At 41.0% G+C, this 18,813-nt stretch overlaps 1 protein-coding gene across 4 annotated transcripts in view; it reads right to left on the bottom strand.

Moving 5' to 3' along the window:
- Positions 1-18,813, bottom strand: part of Syt1 (Synaptotagmin 1) — a 115,612-nt gene that overhangs the window by 13,732 nt on the left and 83,067 nt on the right. For 2 of the 4 annotated variants that reach the window (XM_080284957.1, XM_080284959.1), the window contains one exon: positions 11,037-11,213. In XM_080284957.1, coding sequence (XP_080141083.1) covers positions 11,037-11,213 — 177 coding nt within the window. The remainder of the gene's footprint in view (positions 1-11,036; positions 11,214-18,813) is intronic. The other 2 variants (XM_080284956.1, XM_080284958.1) reach the window with 1 other exon arrangement.

Below are 18,813 nucleotides of genomic sequence, written 5' to 3'. Positions count from 1 at the left end.
GAAATTTGACATAAAAAAATTAAAAAAAAAAAAAAATGTGCAACCTTTGGCTGAAGAAACAGTGATGAAACAAACCTTTGACAAATAAAGCACAGCAAAACATTTAAGGAAAGTATATAAATCCCCGACTGAGAAAAAAAAAATGAATGAAGAAAATTACATGAAATATTATGAAACATTTGATTAAGATATAAAATAAAACGTTTTGAAAAATGTAAACCAAAATTTATACAGAACTGAGGAAGAACAGAATAAACGCCCAGGAAACTGTATAACCTGAGACTGAGGGAAATATATAACTATTATTTTTGAAACAAATTATATAATTTTAATAAATTGATTAACTTAGAAAAAAATATATAAAGCTGACAATAATGTTTCGTCTTCACATGAAAGAAAATAAATAAAAATAATTAGCTAGACGAAACACAACCTACATAAAATATTATTGTAACATTTTTAACTCAGGGGTAAAACTACCTATAAATTTTGACATTTAAAAATCAGTTAAGAAATAATATACTGTATATCTTTGACGGAGGAACAAATAATCAGATAAGAAAAAGTAAAATAAACAGAAAATGAACTAAAGAGGGGGAAAAAAGAACCAGAACTTGAAGTAAAGAGACCTAAAAGTTGAAATAAAGAGACTCAGAAGTTGAAATAAAGATTCTAAAAAAGGAGGGGGATGATGGGGATAAGAAGAGCAATGTGGCACTGCTGGGGTCATAGTCAGACTGGCACCATGGCGAGGTAGAGACGTGATGCACCCACGCCTTCACCGGCCCCTCCACCTGCACCCACACCTGAATACTCTTGTAATATGGTTGATGACTTAGTATGCAAGGTAACTCTTGGTGCGAATGTTTATTAAAGACGCACGGTAACGTAATGCGAATATTAAAGACGCAAGGTAATGTGTGTGAATAATTTATCAAAGATGCAAGGTAACGTGTGATCAGAATATTTGTTTAGAGATGCAAAGTAACGTTTGTGAATATTTATTAAAGATGCAAAGTATCATGTGGTGTGAATATTTATTAAGACACAAGGTAACGTGGTGCAGATGTCTATTGAAGACTCACAGTGAATGAGATCAACATTGAAGATGGGTGTTATTATTGACAGTCACAAGGTACAAGACAGAAGTGATATGAATAATCACTTTTACTATAATGCTTAGAGAATATGATCACAGCAGCACGGGTTGTCATTATTAATGCAAGATACAAGGTATATAGGACCAGTGAATGCTGTTCTGTTTTAGCAATATTCTTTTAGAATTTTTCATATATCTAAGTCTTGATATTAAAGCCGCCATTTATCATACCAAGTCGTTTATCATAATTTTTTTTTATGTTTTCTCTGCATTATTTTGAACACCTTTGACATGTTCAAGACTTTCAGCATTAAAGTATTGTATTTTGTTCAAGCTTTTCAACATTCTATTATTAACATACTCAAAGAGCTCATTTGCATTTTCTAGTCTAATAGAATGTTCATACATTATAGTACAATTGGCATTTTACACATTAAATTTCATTGATGAAGCCATCAAACTGATGTAAGTTTTACAACATTCCTGCCTTTGTAACCCGAGTTCTTGACCACACCACTATCTTTTGCAACAATCATTCAACATACATATATTTTTTGTTGCGGTATTCAAGCCTTTTTTTCATAGTAACACCCTATAATGTAGTCTAGCTTTGTGACATATTCAGGCAATATTTTTTAGTATTTTCAGTTATTTAAGTCGTGTCATTTAATGTATTAACGTAATCATATTCAAAGCATTTAGCAATTTATTTTAGCCATCATGCTCATGTTTTTTTAATCTTCGGTTATCATTTGCAACCATTTCGGCTTACTTGTAATGTTTATTAAGTAAATAATGGTGATTCGTGCCGTTTATTTTGTCGTCTTTCTTCTGTGATGGTAAATAATTAAGATCGATGACCGTTTTTTTTTTCTTGTGTGATGAAGTAATTGTGATTCTTGACCAATAATTTTGTTTTCTTTCTTTTGAGGTGGCAAATAATTGATTCTTGACTGGCAATTTTGTTCTGCATTGGTGTGGGCGTTGAGGTGGGCGGGACAGGTGAGGTGGTGGTCATGATGCTTGGCAGACTTAACGGGTGGGGCCACACCTGACCCCACCCTGCCCACACCTGACCCGACACACACCTGACACTGCATGATACACCGCAGTACTGTACAAACAGCAAATTCTGATGATCACATATAATGTTTTTTTTTTTTCTCACAAACAGGAAATTTCTGTGGATCATATGACACGATTTTCTTTTTTTTTTTTTTTTTACATTAAAGTTGTTCCGAACACTTTTAATCAACAAAATTTTATGGAACTTATGATGAGGTTTCTTCTCTGGAAAAATCCGAATCGTGTAATTTTTTTAACGTTATTGCAAGTACATTTCCAACCAATTTAAAAATTTTGATTGTGGTAATAAACATCGAATTCCAAGTATATTTTTTATAAGCAGAGACATGTATATTCCTGAGAGAAAGAGATGAATCAGTGTTTCTGCTGAGAGATATTAGTGTTTTCGTTCTATCCCTTTAAATGTCTATAAATGTTTTTTCATAGAGATACAGTACTAATGTAATGTGCTCAGGCATCTCGAAATGAACGGAGCTTGAATTTGGTTCCTTTTTTCTTGGAGGGAGCAGCTTTGCGGGCTTATAGCATTTACTTTTTCGAGTTTTCATCTTTGCATGACAAAAACAACAATATCAGTTTTAGTAAGCCTGAGGGAAGTTAGTCAGTGCCAGGTGGGAGTGTCATGGCCAGGTGAGGGCCGGCATATTCAAAAGTCTCAAAATCTCCCTAAAACTGAGTAGCGGAGCCAGGACACAGCCGAGTGAGGTGAGAACTCTGGGTACTCGGCCCTAACATGCTCAAACAATCTCCAAAGAATCTCCTCTCTCTTGGCAAAGATTCTGGATCGCAGAAGGAAGGAGGGGGCAAGGGAAGGAGGGGGCAAGGGAAGAATGCCTGTCTCCCACCCTTGCCCTGTGTCCTCCCTTCATTAACCCCTTCAGTACGATGACACTGAAATTTTTACTACATCCACAGTTCATTTATTATTCATTCACTTATTTTTTTACATGGAAGGGCCCTCTCATAATCAAGAGGTCAGAAATGACTTCCGATAACTGCTTCACCAAAATAATGCCACGTTGATATAATGAGCTTGCGACCATCATACAGGTTTTAGTCAGCCTTAGGACGACTGCTCATAATGAAGGGGTTAAAAATAGTAAACCATCCAAGAAAATGGGACTTGTTTTTAAAGATCCTTTGTGCATTTTAGGCCGGCACTCTACAAGGGTCATTGGTCTGGATTCACGGGGATTTACGATCACTGTCTTGTTATTGCTGTGGACAGGGATTATTTTTATTATATTTATGTGTATTTTATTTATTTATTTATCGCTATAGGAATGACAAGAAAGGGAAAGTACAGAATCTCCTGGAAATTAAAATAATCAAATTTTATGTCGTTACTCTGATTTTTTTTTAAGACAAGGAAAAAACAAACTTTTTTTTTTTTTTTTCTTTAGTGCAAAGGACAAAGGAAGGGAAAGGCTCTGAGTCTTCACATCCTTATACATTCTTTAAAATTATCTCAGTTACGAAGGGGAATCGATCGTAAGTCCCTTTGTGAATCCCGGACCCCTTTCTATGCCCACAAAATCTCACACAAGCAACGAAACAAGACGCCTCTGTATTGTTGTTTGGACCCCTTCAACCCGGGGATGAGTTTTAAAAGTTTATTCCTGCTGTGCCTTGACGATTTCTTTTTTTTTTCTTTCTTTTTTCTTTTCTTTTTTCCTTTTTTTTTTCCTTAGGAGAGGCATATTCAAACTGGAGGGTCAAAATAAATCTTCATCAAGCCATTCATTACTAGAAATCCTTCCTATGTTGAATAAAAATGTCTAATCAAGAATAAGTTTTAAAAAGACGTCATGTGACTGAAGTGGTTTGCTTCTTGAGTCACGACGTATTTTTTTTCACATTCTTACTACTGCCAGACGATTGTATTCAACTTTGGCAAGACCTCTCGTACGGTAGGGGCTTATGGAGACTGTTTCTAACTCCTCCAGCCTGAAAACTCTTTGACTGAATATAAGCTTCCGAAAGAGGGGGCAAGAACATAAAATGGAAGACGTCATCGTGCTGAAGGGGTTGAGTTTGTAGCAACTTCACCATTAATTATTATTTTATCCTCCAGCAGGGCACGATATCTGAGGGACGAGCACCATGGACGATTAGATAGTGAGCCTCAGTAGCATTCTCCTACTAAGAACTGAGAAATTACATAACAGGGACAGAGGATTCAATTATAAAGCAGAGTATGTTGCCCTGAACTGATTTGGTTTGATAGCATACGTTTCCATATGGATTTGATGCTGAATGCAATTTACTAAAAAATTGGTTGCGTTTTTTATTCAATAATTCCCGAAGCACGACGACTTTGTATTTTTCCTTGATGAAGTTGTCTCCAGCCGACAATTTAATTCGGATTAAAGAAGACCTCAAGCAATGAAGGCGATGATGAAGTGTAATGAATTTCATACACAGTATAACCCCTGCAGTTCACTGTGGATTATGTTTAACATAATCCGCACCGACGTACCATATATATATATACAGTATTTATGAAGACGTCCCCTTACGAAAAAAAAAAAAAATTTATCTACAATTAAGTATTTTCCCATTATTTTTGTGTTGCTAAACGATTTTCATTTAGATTAGGGGAGCCCTGCCAATGAAGAGGTTAATGGAAACAAAAATCGTCCGGTCGTAGCAGGAATAAAATGTACTTGTAACGTCCTCGAGCTGAAGGGGCTGACACTGGCAGCGCGCTACTATGTCCTCGGTTGTGAATGTTGTAAATTACGGTTGTAAATAATGTTGTAGTAGCTTCTTGGTTGATGTCAGACATGCTGGTGGCGGAGAGAGAGGCAGGGAACGAGGGGGAGAGGGGAGAGGTATACATGTTATAAAAGTGGGAGGGGTGAAGAAGAGGAGGAGGAGGAGGAGGAGGGGAGGGTGATACTTTCCTATCCCCTCCTCCTCCTCTTCCTCCTCCCATCGACCCTAACTCACCCATTTCCCCCTCCCCCTTCCCCCTCCCGCACCGTAGGGGGGATAAAACCGGACTCTAAGAGGAAATTTCTGGCTGGCATCCCGAACAAGACTGGAGGTAATTAAGGAGGAAGAAAAATATGTAAGGGGAGAACTTCTAGGTGGAGGAGGAAAAAGGAGGAAGTAGAAGAGTAGATTCACAGAGGTAGGAAAGTAAAGATGTATCGGTAACAGAGAAAGATAAATCCCTTCAGTACGATGATGTACCTTTAACCCCTTGGCTGTGGCTGACCTACTTTCACTCTTGCTGTTACCTGACGACTTCGTTCTGTTTACGAAAGGCCTATCAAAATTAAGCGGTTTTATTAAGTCTGTACCTAACCCCGTCCATTTCGAAAAGCCCATCATAAATTGAATGCAATTGTCAGTAAGAATAAAATGAGAAATACATCCCCAAGCTCAGCGGGTTAATTCGAGGCTTACCATCTTCAGACGATTCAGCCTGGAAGTAACGTTGATCAGTGAAGGGGTTAGTGGAGGCGATACCTAACCCCTTCAGATCGGAGCGTTTTCCCTACACTGAATAAAATCGTCTAGAGGTAACTGGACTGAATTATTAAGTACGCCATCGGACTTAAGGAAGTGAGAGAGAGAGAGAGAGAGAGAGAGAGAGAGAGAGAGAGAGAGAGAGAGAGAGGAATCAATAATATCATTCTTGGAGATCTGATCACTCCCGGGTCAAGTTCCCAAACACATGCAGAGAGAGAGAAACCTTGATGTATAAAAACTGTGGTCAGGACTGTCCATGTAATATCCGGGAGGTGACGCGAGGATACCGCGGGTGTGGGGCCTCGCGGTGATATCAGCTGGGGGAGCAATGTGCGTCCCCAGTGAGCCAGAGTGGAGGAGGGGCAGGAGGGACAGGATGAGAGGACGGGGGAGAAGACTCGGGCCGGACGCCATAATTTTTCTTGAGGGGAGGTGTTCAAAACTGTGTTTTGGACGTTGATCTGCAGTCAGTTCTTTTAGTTCAAGAGTGGGTCTTTTCTCGTGTACTAATTTTGTCACTGATTGGCCCTAAGTCAAATTATGTAACCTCAGATCAAGATCCATAGCACACTGGTTTGACAGCCTCCCTTCACCTCGCCCGGCCGCTGAGCCACCAAGAGGAGTTGAACATTGACTGCTAAAAGGTGAGTGATGTTTATTCTATATACAGAGTGCTTGTGCCCAGGTTTTCTCATACAGCCAGCCAGTCTACTGGCCAGTTAATAGGCTAGCTAGTCAGACAGCCAAATATATGACAAACCTTGACATGAAGCTTAATTTAATGGCAGTGGAGCAATACTGAAGCACTGGCACGAGGTTGTCCTTCAAGTGCATAGACACGAATTGAGTGTCAGATGTGGCCCAGCAGCTGGAAGACTGCCTAGGCTCCTGTTATGTCAGTGACCCAAAGATTCTGGGATGACTGGAGAACTCTGTGTCAGTTGCCCCAACTGCTTAATACTACAAATTGCACAGAGCTGCTCCTCGCTCGGTGCATCCTATGTGGCAGTAGAGGGACGACTGACCACCACACAGAAAGCTGTGAGGGCCAGTCATAGTGTAGTGGGAGGGTCAACTGAGGTGAGGCGGGACACGGGTGTCAACTGTGGCGCGGCTCAGCACTGTTTACATTTCTTGGTGGGTGTGGGTTGCGAGGGGCTGCACTCACCATTGCTGCCATGACCACCAAGCCTGGCAGTGTATTATCTCTAAAAGGCAGCACAATGAGTGGGACCCCTTGCACCCCACACCATCCACAGATATGGGAGGAAAAGGGAGGAGAGGTCGCAGTGAAGCTGTCAGTGAGACCACGAAGAGGATAGTACATGGACCAGCGTGCGACATGCAGCCACGGGGCGACCACAACAAGCACAGGCATCGGCAAGCATCATAACAGCAGCAAAATCAGTGACAGGCAAGAAGAGTGGCAGCAAAGGGTGGGACCATCCTGGGAGCTTCATTTAAGTTGCCAGGAGTCCGCCATGCTGAGTGGGAGAGAAGGAAGAAAAGAGGACACCTACCTAGAGCGCCGAGCCACACTACCACCCATCACACCAGCAACACCAGCACCTCCGATAGACTGAGGCTTCACTCGTTAGTTTCTTGCACACTGGCTGACAAGGAGAGCAGGTGTTGCTGCAGTAATGAGTGGTAGCCTGGTGACCTGGTGACCTGGTGTGGCGAGTGGGGTGAGGTCAGGGGTGAGGGGTCAGCCAGGCGGGGTGGACGCGGTCCTACACCAGACAAGGCGGTATAGCAGTTGTCCCAGCCCGCGGGAACCAACTTGTGCTCACCAGGTCACTCAAGGTGACCAGGGCACTTTATGGCAACCAGGTCACTGCTGGTGACTGGGTCTCTGGCAGTGACCTGGCCGCTTGTGGTGACCAGGTCAGTAACGAACCCTGAGAGGCACCAGCTAGTGGGTCAACAACTATGGTATAGACGGTGCAGTCCGGCACACTCCAGCCGGGGCTATCACTCTCTCTCACCGCTACCAAGCTACTCTCTCACCGCTACCAGGCTACTCACTCACACACAGCTACCAGGCTGCTCCCTCGCAACTAGCAGGCTACTCGTTCACACAGCTAGTGAGCTACCACTCAGTGATGGCGGGACAGCCAAGTGGCACAGCTGCCCGACACTCTCACCTACTGACAGTTACAACAGTTAGGGAGAAGCATCTCCAGTTTATACTCGGAAGAAATATTAAGTTGCGCCCTTGGGCTGGGAGCCAGGCGGGCTGGACACTGTTGTGGAAAGTTCGCAAATGGTAATACACTGTGAGATCAGCTGACTGATGATGGAGTGAACTGGTCCCTAACTGGACAAGTAATGAACAGCCACAATTCTCACAGAGTTATCATTTCTCGAACTCATTTCATTTGTTGACCCAGACGGCTGTCACCCAGTGCTGAGGTTAGCTGCTTCCATTGTGAGCATATTTAACATTATAGCTTCAGTGAGATACAACTAAGTGTTGCCAAGGTACATACCAATAGCAAGAGGCAAGGGTCTGGCAGCACTAGGGCGCAGCATGGCGGGTGTGTGTGCAGTACACGAGCATCTACCGGGGGCTGACCTCCACTACCACCAACACCACCACCACCATCACTACCACCACAGCCATCACACCTGCTCCCTTACACCACATTAAGGAAGTACAGTTCTCATTATAATACAACAAAGATAACACAGAGCATCAGTTGCGGACACATATCAATTCATTTCATTATGACAGATAAAAAGACATTGAGCAATGAATTTCATTGCACGGTTAAGCAGTCTTGGAAGTCCAACAAAGTTTTCCAGAATGCTGTTAAGATTTTTCATATTTTTTTCGACTACAAGGTGAACACGATATTTTTGTCTGCAACTGTACAAGTGGTAACCATGTTGGTTGTATAGAGGTGGTGTACTGGTGGTGGTGATGGTAGTTGTGGTGGCAGCGGTGGGATAGGGCAACCCACTGGGATTGTGTTCCCGGTAGAAAAGACGGACAAGTAAAGTACTCACACCAACAGCGGGAACACAAAAGAGGGCCGCGTGTTCAGCTGCTGCCCGACACACACACACAGACTCACACACACACACGCACACACACAAACCCTGCACACTCGCACACCCGGACACACACCAGAGGCGGGAAGGAGAATACGAATTTTTTCTCCCCCTAAGACAGAGTGAAAGCTACCCATGTCCTCTTTTGACCTGCGGTCCTTTATGCCATTTGTTGCCAGGGTGCGTGTGTGTGTGTGTGTCTGTATGTGTGCTGGTACCAGATCACCGAACACATTAGGACGATCAGCTGCACTAGAATAGGATCAATATTCATACAAGGAGCACTTATTAATAATTACCAATGATGAAGGGAACGACTATGTGTGGCTCTTTTTGTGAATGGGTAGACAGAAAAAACTATATATATAGAATATGTAATGGTTGGTGGTGGTGAGGAGCTCATTTGATTCGCTGCGACCAAAACAAAAGTAACAATAAAAAAATGGAAGCTGATTTGACCTGCAACTCCTCTAGATGCATGAAGAGAGTGAGGAGTTTGAGTGAGTGGGAGACATCTAGGACACAAGTTTACCCTTAGTGCGTGAAGCTACTAGATTCACAGCTGGCAAATGTCTACACAGGAGAGGAGTTACCAGTAAGCAACGTGGGTTTACGGTCTGACACACAGGTGTAAGGGAGAGGGATAGGTATATCCAGGAGGGGAAGGGTTAGGTAAGGGACTGACACAAAGGCTTCCTGGGGTGGGGGGGGGGCGGTGATGGTGAGGGAGTTTGGGGGTCGGTCGGCTCAGTGGAAAACATGTCATCAGTTTATCTTAGTCAAACTGCCTGAGAGGTAACATTTATCTTTGTACAGACACTTATCAGGTTTGCGCTGATAACTGAATGATTTATTATGGTCATTAGGTAGACGATCGTACACGTAACTGGTCATTAATTAACTGTTTGATTAGTCGGGTCATGATTAGTGTCAAATGTTTTAGTTATACGTGTACAGGCAGTCCTTATTACAAGTGAGATGTATGTTCAAAAAAAATCACATCTACTTTCGACTTTAAATTTGAGGAATAATCAAACCAACTTTAATATAAATTTGAGGAATAATCAAACCAACTTTAATAGCCAATTTTTGTGTAATATAAGATGGAAATAAGCGTAACTTGTATGTAGGACTTACTGTAACTGTTTATAGCTTTGTTCGTGGTCACTTTCTTTCAGTTAGTTGTTTTGTCACAAGCAAGTCAGCAGTAGTCACAAGTGGACAGCAGTAACACAGTTAGTCAGGTAAGGATCAGTCAGGAAGTCAGTCAGCAATCAGGGGACAGAGGCAAGAGAAGGAGCGCTTGGGTCAGTCTTCAAGAAAAAAAAAAAAAAAAAAAAAAACATCAATCCTGCCATCCCTTGGACCCGACGAAGACGCATCACCCTTGCAGCACGGTGACGCTCTTTAGTCTTGCTAACACTGACGATTTGACTCAACTTAGGAGGCCGGGAGTCAACGGGGACTATATCTAACACCTCCCGCTGCGGCTGCGAAGGGCCTCAGCTAAGTCACAGAAACTCATCAGGATAGCAAGAACGAAAAAGGCGTCATTGAACTGAAGGACTTTGTGCCGGAAACCAAAGAGTCAGTGAGAGGGCAGAGTTTAGAGCCAACCCAGCCTAGCCAAACCTTCCTCTGGCTCTCTCTCATACCTCTCCAGTGGCTCTTGTGTTTGAAGAAAAAAATATCTGTATTAAAAACAGTTCCTGTTGAAGCAAATGGTTAAGGCATGTACAGTATAGAACCTGTGCTGTGATTTTTTTCTTATATTACCCTTTTCTGTTTTCTGAAGACCCTTACTACTACTGCTACTCATACAGGCTAAGAAGGAAGATGTAAAGAAGAGAATAAAAAGAAAGTTGGAGAGATAGAAGAGAGTAATATAAGTAGGAAGAGAATAAAATGGGAAATGTGGCGAAACAGAAGAATCGAGTAATGAAAGGAACACGTAGATAAAGATGGAAGAGATACACAAAAAACTCTACTGGAACCAAAAATCAAACTGAACAAGGCATAGAAAGACGAGAAAGTGTAGACCAAGTTAGTAGGATTAAAAGTTCGAGGAGGTAAGAATAAAGAATCTGGAAACATGGATGTGAGAAGACAAACCAAAATTAAGGGTTAAAAAAAGATATATAAACAAGACAGAGATTGAGGAAAGATCGAGAGAGAGAGAGAGAGATCCAAGAAGCCTGTCCCTTACAAGAATCTACTGTACCTCAAGCATCCCTCTCCGTCATAGCACCCCTACCCGACCCAAGCTGCCTTCACCCGACCCACACCGGATGACCCTTTATGCCCCAGCCCTCACCTGTCCTCCGTCACCCTCCACGGACACGAGGTCACGCCACTCCTCAATCGTCTGGGCGAGGTCGACCTGGCACAGCGGGATCTTGACCTCGCCTATCTGGTCGTGTTTGGAGAAGCGATCGAAGTCGTAGATGCCGAACACGAGGGTCTTGGACATGATATCGGCATAGGGGACCTGCTGGGAAGACGCACAACCAGGGCAAAGGTTAGACCGCTGACGGACTAGGATCAATCATGGACTTGAAAGAGGGATCAGGGCGACTGGAGGAGCTTTAGGAGTCTTGAGAGGGGAAGAGGGTGAGAAAGAGGATTTTGAGTAAAAAAGAAAAGTTGTTGGGAACCAGATTAGCTGAAGTGTTGATTAGACTGCTAAATGAAAGAGGGAAAAAGAGTGCGGTTTGGATGATTTGAGAGGACAAGAGGAGGATTAAGAAAGGAATTAAAGAGTCTGAACTGGTGAAACAGAGGATTAGAGTAGAGTGGAGTGTATAAGAGACAGAACTTATTAGAAAAGATCACAAACAAGGTCAAAGCTAGATCAGTGATGGAGGATTTTAGGAGTTTAGAGAGGGGGAAGAATGGGGAAACTAACAATGTAATCAACCTTTGCACCCTGAGGAACATCCTCAGATGCACAACAGTGCACCCTGTGCAGCATCCTCGGACGTATACATTTTCCCCCTTATTTTCCTTGTTTTCAGCTCCACTGTATACCGTGGCTCTCCTGCGATCCCACTTAGTTGGCTAGGCCACTGAGCAGTGAGCGTGGTGTGCACTGCCTCTCTTAGTTTTCGAAGACTCTTTGATCGCCGATTTCACTTTTTCTTCTGCATATTGAGCAAAAATTACTCTGCTTCATTCGATATCACAGAAAGATGACGAAAGCAACAAGGTGTTCTTGATATCTCTCCGCAAACAAAGGAATGTAGTTGTTGGACCTTCATAAGTAAGAACCAGCCTAGAAATGCCTCCCACCGAGTTGCTGAGTGAGTTACTAATGAAGGATCTTTTTTAAATTAACCCTTTCCAGTCCCCAGACATCTTTCAGGATAGTTACAGGGGCTTTCTTGGGGTTTCTCTAGATGATTTACAATGACACCCTCATTTAGAGTCGTCATGAAAATAATAGCTGACTTTATTGATCTCACATCACCCAGCCTGCCACCCAGCATCACACGCCACCCCGTGTTGTGCCGTGGGACTCGTTCTCTTTCATGAGCTTCTGTGTAAACTAAAATTATTTTTGCTGGGGACCTTTTTTGGTACTTTTTGAGTCAAGAGGCCCGAGGGTCCGGTAATGAACCGCCACGCTGTTCAACTTTTCGATGATTGCATAGCTTTACTGCAGCATCCCTTTCAGTAATGCTCGCGAATGTGCCCGTGTCTGGGAGATTTCTCTAAATCTCATGTCCAGGGTACAAAAGTTAAGGAGATTTGGGAGGGATGAGAGAATGGATTAAAGAAGGGATTAAAAATAGTGGAAGGTTATATGTACTTAGGTGTAGTGACTGTTAAGGTGCAAATGTGTGTGGGAAGTTGAAAGTTCTGTAGAGTGGCACAGGCAAGAAGTGTGGATGGTTCTGTGAAGGCCTTGATAAGAACAGAGGGCCGTGTGTGGAGGCTGCGAGAGAAATACATGGAGGTGCGCCAGTCCCTACTTTCAACTTATGGATCGGAGACTTGGGTGTGGCCTAAGTGTGAAAATTTAAGTGTGAGTGCAAAAAATATAAATGGGACTGTAAAGGAATAGATGTGGATGGCGTGGGCTGAACAGGAGAGAGTAGCTTAGAAAGTGTGGCCATGTCGAGAAAATAGATATAAAGAAATTGGCGAAAAGGTGTATGTGTGAGTGAGTTTGACCGGGGAAGGGGGACGTTGAAGACCAAGAGGAAGATTATTCTGTAAGGCGATATAATTGTGAGAAAGCTGGGCATGAAAACCGAGGAAGCAACGTACAGAAAATAGGATTAGAAATGGGTGAATGAGTATGGAGATGGACATGACAAGGGTTAAAAATGGACAGAATGAAATATATCAGTCAGAAGAGATGAATCATATATTTGTGTAGCAAGTGTGTGTGTGTGTGAGAGAGAGAGAGAGAGAGAGAGAGAGAGAGAGAGAGAGAGAGGGAGGGAGGGAGGAAGAGGGAGAGAGATGAAACTAAACTGAGAATATGAAGAAAATGGGAGATTAGCTACCAAGAGTGGGAGGGGTACTGAAGAAGATGGGTGAGCAGAGGGGGGGAGACTGAACAGCGTAATACAACCCAGGGCCAATATGCAGTGTGGCCCATTCGGTAGCCATTGACAAGCAGCTCCATTCAGTGTCAGAAATGCAATGTTGGCCACTCAGTAAGACAAAATGCAGCTTGACCAGTTATAGTCTAGAAATAATGCTCAGCTAGTCAGTAGAAATCTAGAAATGTTGCTTGGCCATTCAGTAGATGTGGGAGAATGCATTTTGGGTCACTCGCTAGTCATCTAAAAGTGCAGTTGGCTAGTCGGTAATTGAGAGAAAATGCAGTACAGTATTAGCCAGTTAATAGAAATCTATGGAAATGCAGTTTGGCCATTCAGTAGAAGTGGTAAATGCATCCTGGCTGATCGATAGGTGTAAGGAAATGCACTCTGTCTATTCATTACCCGTGAGAATGAATGCAGTCTGGATAGTAAGACAGAGATAATGCACAGTTAGAAGTAATATAAGCAGTCTGGTCACTTTGCAAAAGGGTGAAAATGAGAAAATAAAGAAGGGGAAAGTGGGTCTGAAGTTAACCCATTCTGTAACATGACTTTTTTGTTTCTTATGTCTTTACAATTTAATTCATATACGAAAGGCATCTCAGGGTGTAGGGATTTAAGATGGCCATGTCAGATTAATACAAACCAATCAAATCACTTAATACTATCAGTAAAATTCAGTCTTTGCCATTCAGTAAATATTAAAAACTGGACTCTTGTTGATAAGTAAATTCAGTAAATAATCCACAGAAACCAGACTGCAATCGTGGCCACTCAGCTAAATATAGAGATCCTTGGCCACTGTCTATGTATGCAAAAATGTGGCTTATTTGGTTAAACTAAAGCCACTCTTAGCGCACGGTTACTAGAAATATTTGTATATGCTTAGTAGTCATTGTAAACTGATCTAAATATTAATTAATAAAAATGCTCAGAGGTTCGTGAAGCGGGTGGTGAAAGGAGAAAAAAAAAAGTTTAAGAAATTGGAGACTGGAGGTAAAATAACGCTAATGATGCTCTGAGATTTACGAAGAAAAAGGTCGGTGGAAAAAAAAAAAATGCTGAGGTAAAATAATAATGGAAAAATGCCCTAAAGTTACAAGGGTTATGGTACCGGGAAAATGTTTTAAAAATGTGGAATTGATATAGAATGCCATAATGCTCTGACCTCATGAAGCCAGTGAGAGAAGGTAAAATACAATATTAATGAAAAAAATGATCTGAAGTTATGAGGTTGTAGGTATTAGGGCAAAATATCTAAGGGAAAGGGCTCTAAAGTTTGTAAAGTTGGTGTTAAATGGGGTAAAGGTTTAAGGGCTATGAAGTTGGAGATGAAAAGGCAGACTATTGGTGAAAAAATACCGTGTTTTAAGGAGAAAAGGCTTCAGTGGTTTTGAAGTTGGCTGTGTGTCGGATAATGACGCTGATGATAATAAAGTCCCTAAAGACAGTGAAATTAGTGGTAAATGAAGTAACGCTTTGGGGATTCGTGAAATTGAGAATCAGGAGACAATTGATGCAAGAGATTCAAAAATGGGTGGCGTAGGGACAGGCAAAGAAGCTGCGAACAAGAGGTAAACAAAGGAGAGACATGGGTTGCCAGACGTCATCGGTGCGGGTAAAGAGAAGAGAGAGGGAAGCGTCGAGCGGAAGATGCAGGTCGATCAGTGTTGAAAAATGCAAGTAAAATAACCCATTAAACCACATGACATCATTTTTTGAATATTTTTGCTATATCCTGACGATGTTATTCAGCTTAGGATGGAATTTTCGAACTGGAGGGGTTAGATACAGCCTTCAGTAATCCCTTTCCCATCAGGGGGTTCTCTCGAGTTGAAAAAATCGTCTGGAAATAGCAAGAATAAACTTTAAAATGGTCATCTGATTCAAGGAGCTAAGGTCGGAAAATGCTGGTAGATAAATACAAGTAGATGCAAGTAGAACCACCCTTTTGAATGATAACTTTTTTTTTTTATTTCTACCATCCATTTTTTTTTTTTTTAAGCATAGAAGAAATAATCCCATATAGCAAAGGGGTTACAAATGGCGTTAGTACACGACGATTCTTTTTTCTATGCTGAATATAATCGTCTCGGGATGGTATAAATAAAACCAAATAGGTGTCATCATACAGAAAAGGTTAATGTTGGAAAATGCATAGTAGAACCTCGATTATCCGTACAGTACCGGTCCCAAAGTCTAGTTACTTCAACGTGACAAAACAGGATCAATATTTTAAACCTGAATATTGAGTCGTGATTGGGTGATCTTTGAGGGCCACAATTACTGTATATCAACCGCTCAACAACACAAAAGGCGAGGCCCATTTGCCAGGAAAGTTTAATATAAGAGATATTTTGGTTCACTGCCTCATTTTCTTACCACTTTCCACTCTTAAAATTTTCTCGAGGTACACTGTTTTGTGTGGAATTATATTGGAAAAACAGCAAGCAGTGAGAGGGGAAAAAAGAGCAGATACTACCCACTCAGCAGCAGTGCCTGAACCAAAATTAATTATGACGTAAATTTGGATATAAAAGAAAACGTTGGTACGGATAGGGCTTTGAACAATCGCATTTTATATAATCAGAGGATAGGTTGATGAGATAACTGGCCAATCAGGTAACTGTATACGGTATATCTGGACAGTGTGACAGTCTTGTACCTGGATAATCGAACTTCCACCCCAGATGAAAACAGGGAAATGCAAGATGATAAAAATGAAGAGAGTAATGCAGGCAAGAATATAGCCAAATCAAGAGGTGCCAGAGATGGTCCACACATGCTGTAGGCCTTCTCAACCCCTGGCCTCCATAACCAAGCCTGAAAAAATATACTTACACTTTAATTCCATTCATGTTTTAGAAGTTTATGGATACATGTACTTATTATACAAAAGAGTTACGCTATCCTAATCCTGTTTTTCCTTTTTGTATTCTGGATTCGTATTTATAAGAGCAAAAATACATTGTACAGCATTTTAAGATTTAGACTGTAAAGATCTGTCTACATTATTGAAAAGACACTTTACCTCTTTTTATTTTTAAGAATAATGTGGATATTTTACTTATATTGGAAAATTAACGTTTTGTAGCACTTTAGATTTTAGAATTATTATAGAAAGGACTTTGTACTTTATTTCCACTGTTTTAGATTTTCATACATGCTTGTATAAAGATTAAAATCAATTTTTCTTTTACATACCTGAAATTTTATGGATCATTTCTAATTAAGTGGACAGTTTTAACCTAGCCTCGGGACCTTACACCATGGAGGGGATCATATGAGAGTGGCTGTGAACGTTGCTTTAAAATTACTTATTACAAAAACGACTTCCTGTTTTACTTTAGAAAATCTTCATTGTTCAGTTATTATAGAAATTTTGCAAATGTCGTCAATTCAGAGATATACTTAATGTAACTGCTATTTAATTAAAACGTTTTGCCTTGTTGTTATGAGTGATCAGTAGAAAAATATATGTAATCGTTCATCAGCAAATTAGTTCTGAGGTTCGTATTAAAGCTGGATTCTATATTTAGGTAAAAGTATGAGATTGCGAGGTAAGATTTTCTTGTAAAAAATTTTGAAATGAGAAGTATATATATTGTATGCCGCTAAAAATGCACGTGCGATTGTGAAAAATAATTCCACATGCAGATTCATTGCTGGAGCCCTATCAGTGTTGCCAACAAACTTCGTAGTTGTTTATGCACAATGTCAAATGTTACCAAGCCCGAGTGTCAAAAACTTTCAAAACACTTAACATTAATTCTATGTACAGTCAAAATCACCAGTTCCATTACACTGTACCAGTTATTTTAGTAGACAACCAATATGGAACTTCTTAGGTTAATTATACAGCTGTGGTCAGTCCTTCAACCAAATCGCCTCAAAATTGTGTCAAAGCCTATCAAAACATTTATCGAGATTTTGATAAACTATTCAGCACTGATCAGATGGGTCAGAATTTTCTTCTTTAGTCTACAAACCCAGAAATACAGAGAAATAATTAAATGAGACTAAATGGAGTGACAGCCTGGGGTTTCGCTTAAGGATTCGAGTTGTCCGCAAAGGGTTTGAATCTCCCGCAGGCGAGTGGAGGTTTTTCGGTCATGTAATTCCAGCTGACGTGCAAATTGGTGCCTTGCCCTAAATTGTATGGGCATGGTTCGACATTATTTGGCTCAGCGACCACGTTATAAATGTAAATATCGGTGAAAATCAGTTGAATCAGAATCTCTCACAATTAGATGAACACTCCAGCAACATTAAAGCGGGTTTTAGTTCAGAACCCACAACCGCAGGGAACTTTTTTATTTTGACTGTACATGGCTGGATTCCTCGACTAAAAGGCTCATGCTAAAAGTTGCTGACACCCAGGCTTTTGTCAGCACCAGTCAGCTCGATGCCATATCAGTCAGTCTACCAGTCTACTAAGTCAGGTGGACACTACATACTTTTTCATCTTGTACCTCTACTTCCTGGCCGTTCAACTTGAAAAAGTCAACAGGAATGCCCTAAGTTGCTCCGATATCTTATTTGGATGACTAAGTAAAATGAACTTAAAATGCTTTAGTATTGTACTTAGGAGGTTGTTAGATTGAAAGAAGGTCTGATAAAAGTTTTGATATGTTATTGGGGGGGGGGGATTAGAAAGTCAAAATTCAAGCTCAGAATGCATTTACATGTTATTTTGAGGATACCTCCATTGTCCTCTTTATTTATAAAAAATCTGTTACATAGGTGGCATCAGCAAACAGATTATAGTGAAGGGAACAAAATCTGTTAATATAAGAAGGCAAATTATTCCTGGGTCAAAAGGATTACGTCTATGACTAGTTTTGCACTATACAGAGAGCAGATGGATGTAGGTTCTGCGTAGTAATTTTGAAACTTTAACATAGTTTCACATTTTTTACTTAGATTATAAAGCACTAGTCTGGATGCAGGTTAAAGACTGCTATACCGTGGGAAGATCACATGGGAAGTTCTTTGCTGTGATCTTCTGACAGTTTATCAGGTTTTTGTATTGGATGAAGAAGTTATCATAGTGTAGAAAGATCATTAGCAAATTAATAGCTCTGGAAGGCATTCCTGTTCACCTTTATCATAGTCTGCGTCATACTAAAAATATACTGATACTTCATAATAGTATACGATGGTACTGTATATGTCTAGTATTTACTCAGCCATTAGCGTATCATGGAAGCCTGTCAATCTAGTATATCAAATAAGTAATTACTTTTTCATATTACTAGCCAGTGTGATACGTGATGATGCTAGTACATTGTGATCTTACTTGTCTACTTAAATGACGTAGTGTACTTTATAGCCTACCAGTCAAACTACCTGTGTCTACCTGTACCTGTATGCGAGTCTAATTAATGAGTCTACTTGTCAACTGATACTTTTAAGTCTACGTTGTTGGTCTACTGGATAAGTACGGACTGGACTGCAAAGGGAAGGTCCTAGTTACACACACACACACACACACACACACACACCTTCCCAAAACAGTCCAGTGGAAGTGTCATATCG

The sequence above is a fragment of the Coenobita brevimanus genome, chromosome 103, assembly GCF_032717465.1.
Source record: "Coenobita brevimanus isolate Jiangsu-jjx chromosome 103, ASM3271746v2, whole genome shotgun sequence".
Classification (NCBI taxonomy): Eukaryota; Metazoa; Arthropoda; class Malacostraca; order Decapoda; family Coenobitidae; genus Coenobita; species Coenobita brevimanus.
The sequence above is the reverse complement of the archived record's forward strand: the minus strand, read 5'-3'. Positions and strand labels throughout refer to the sequence as shown.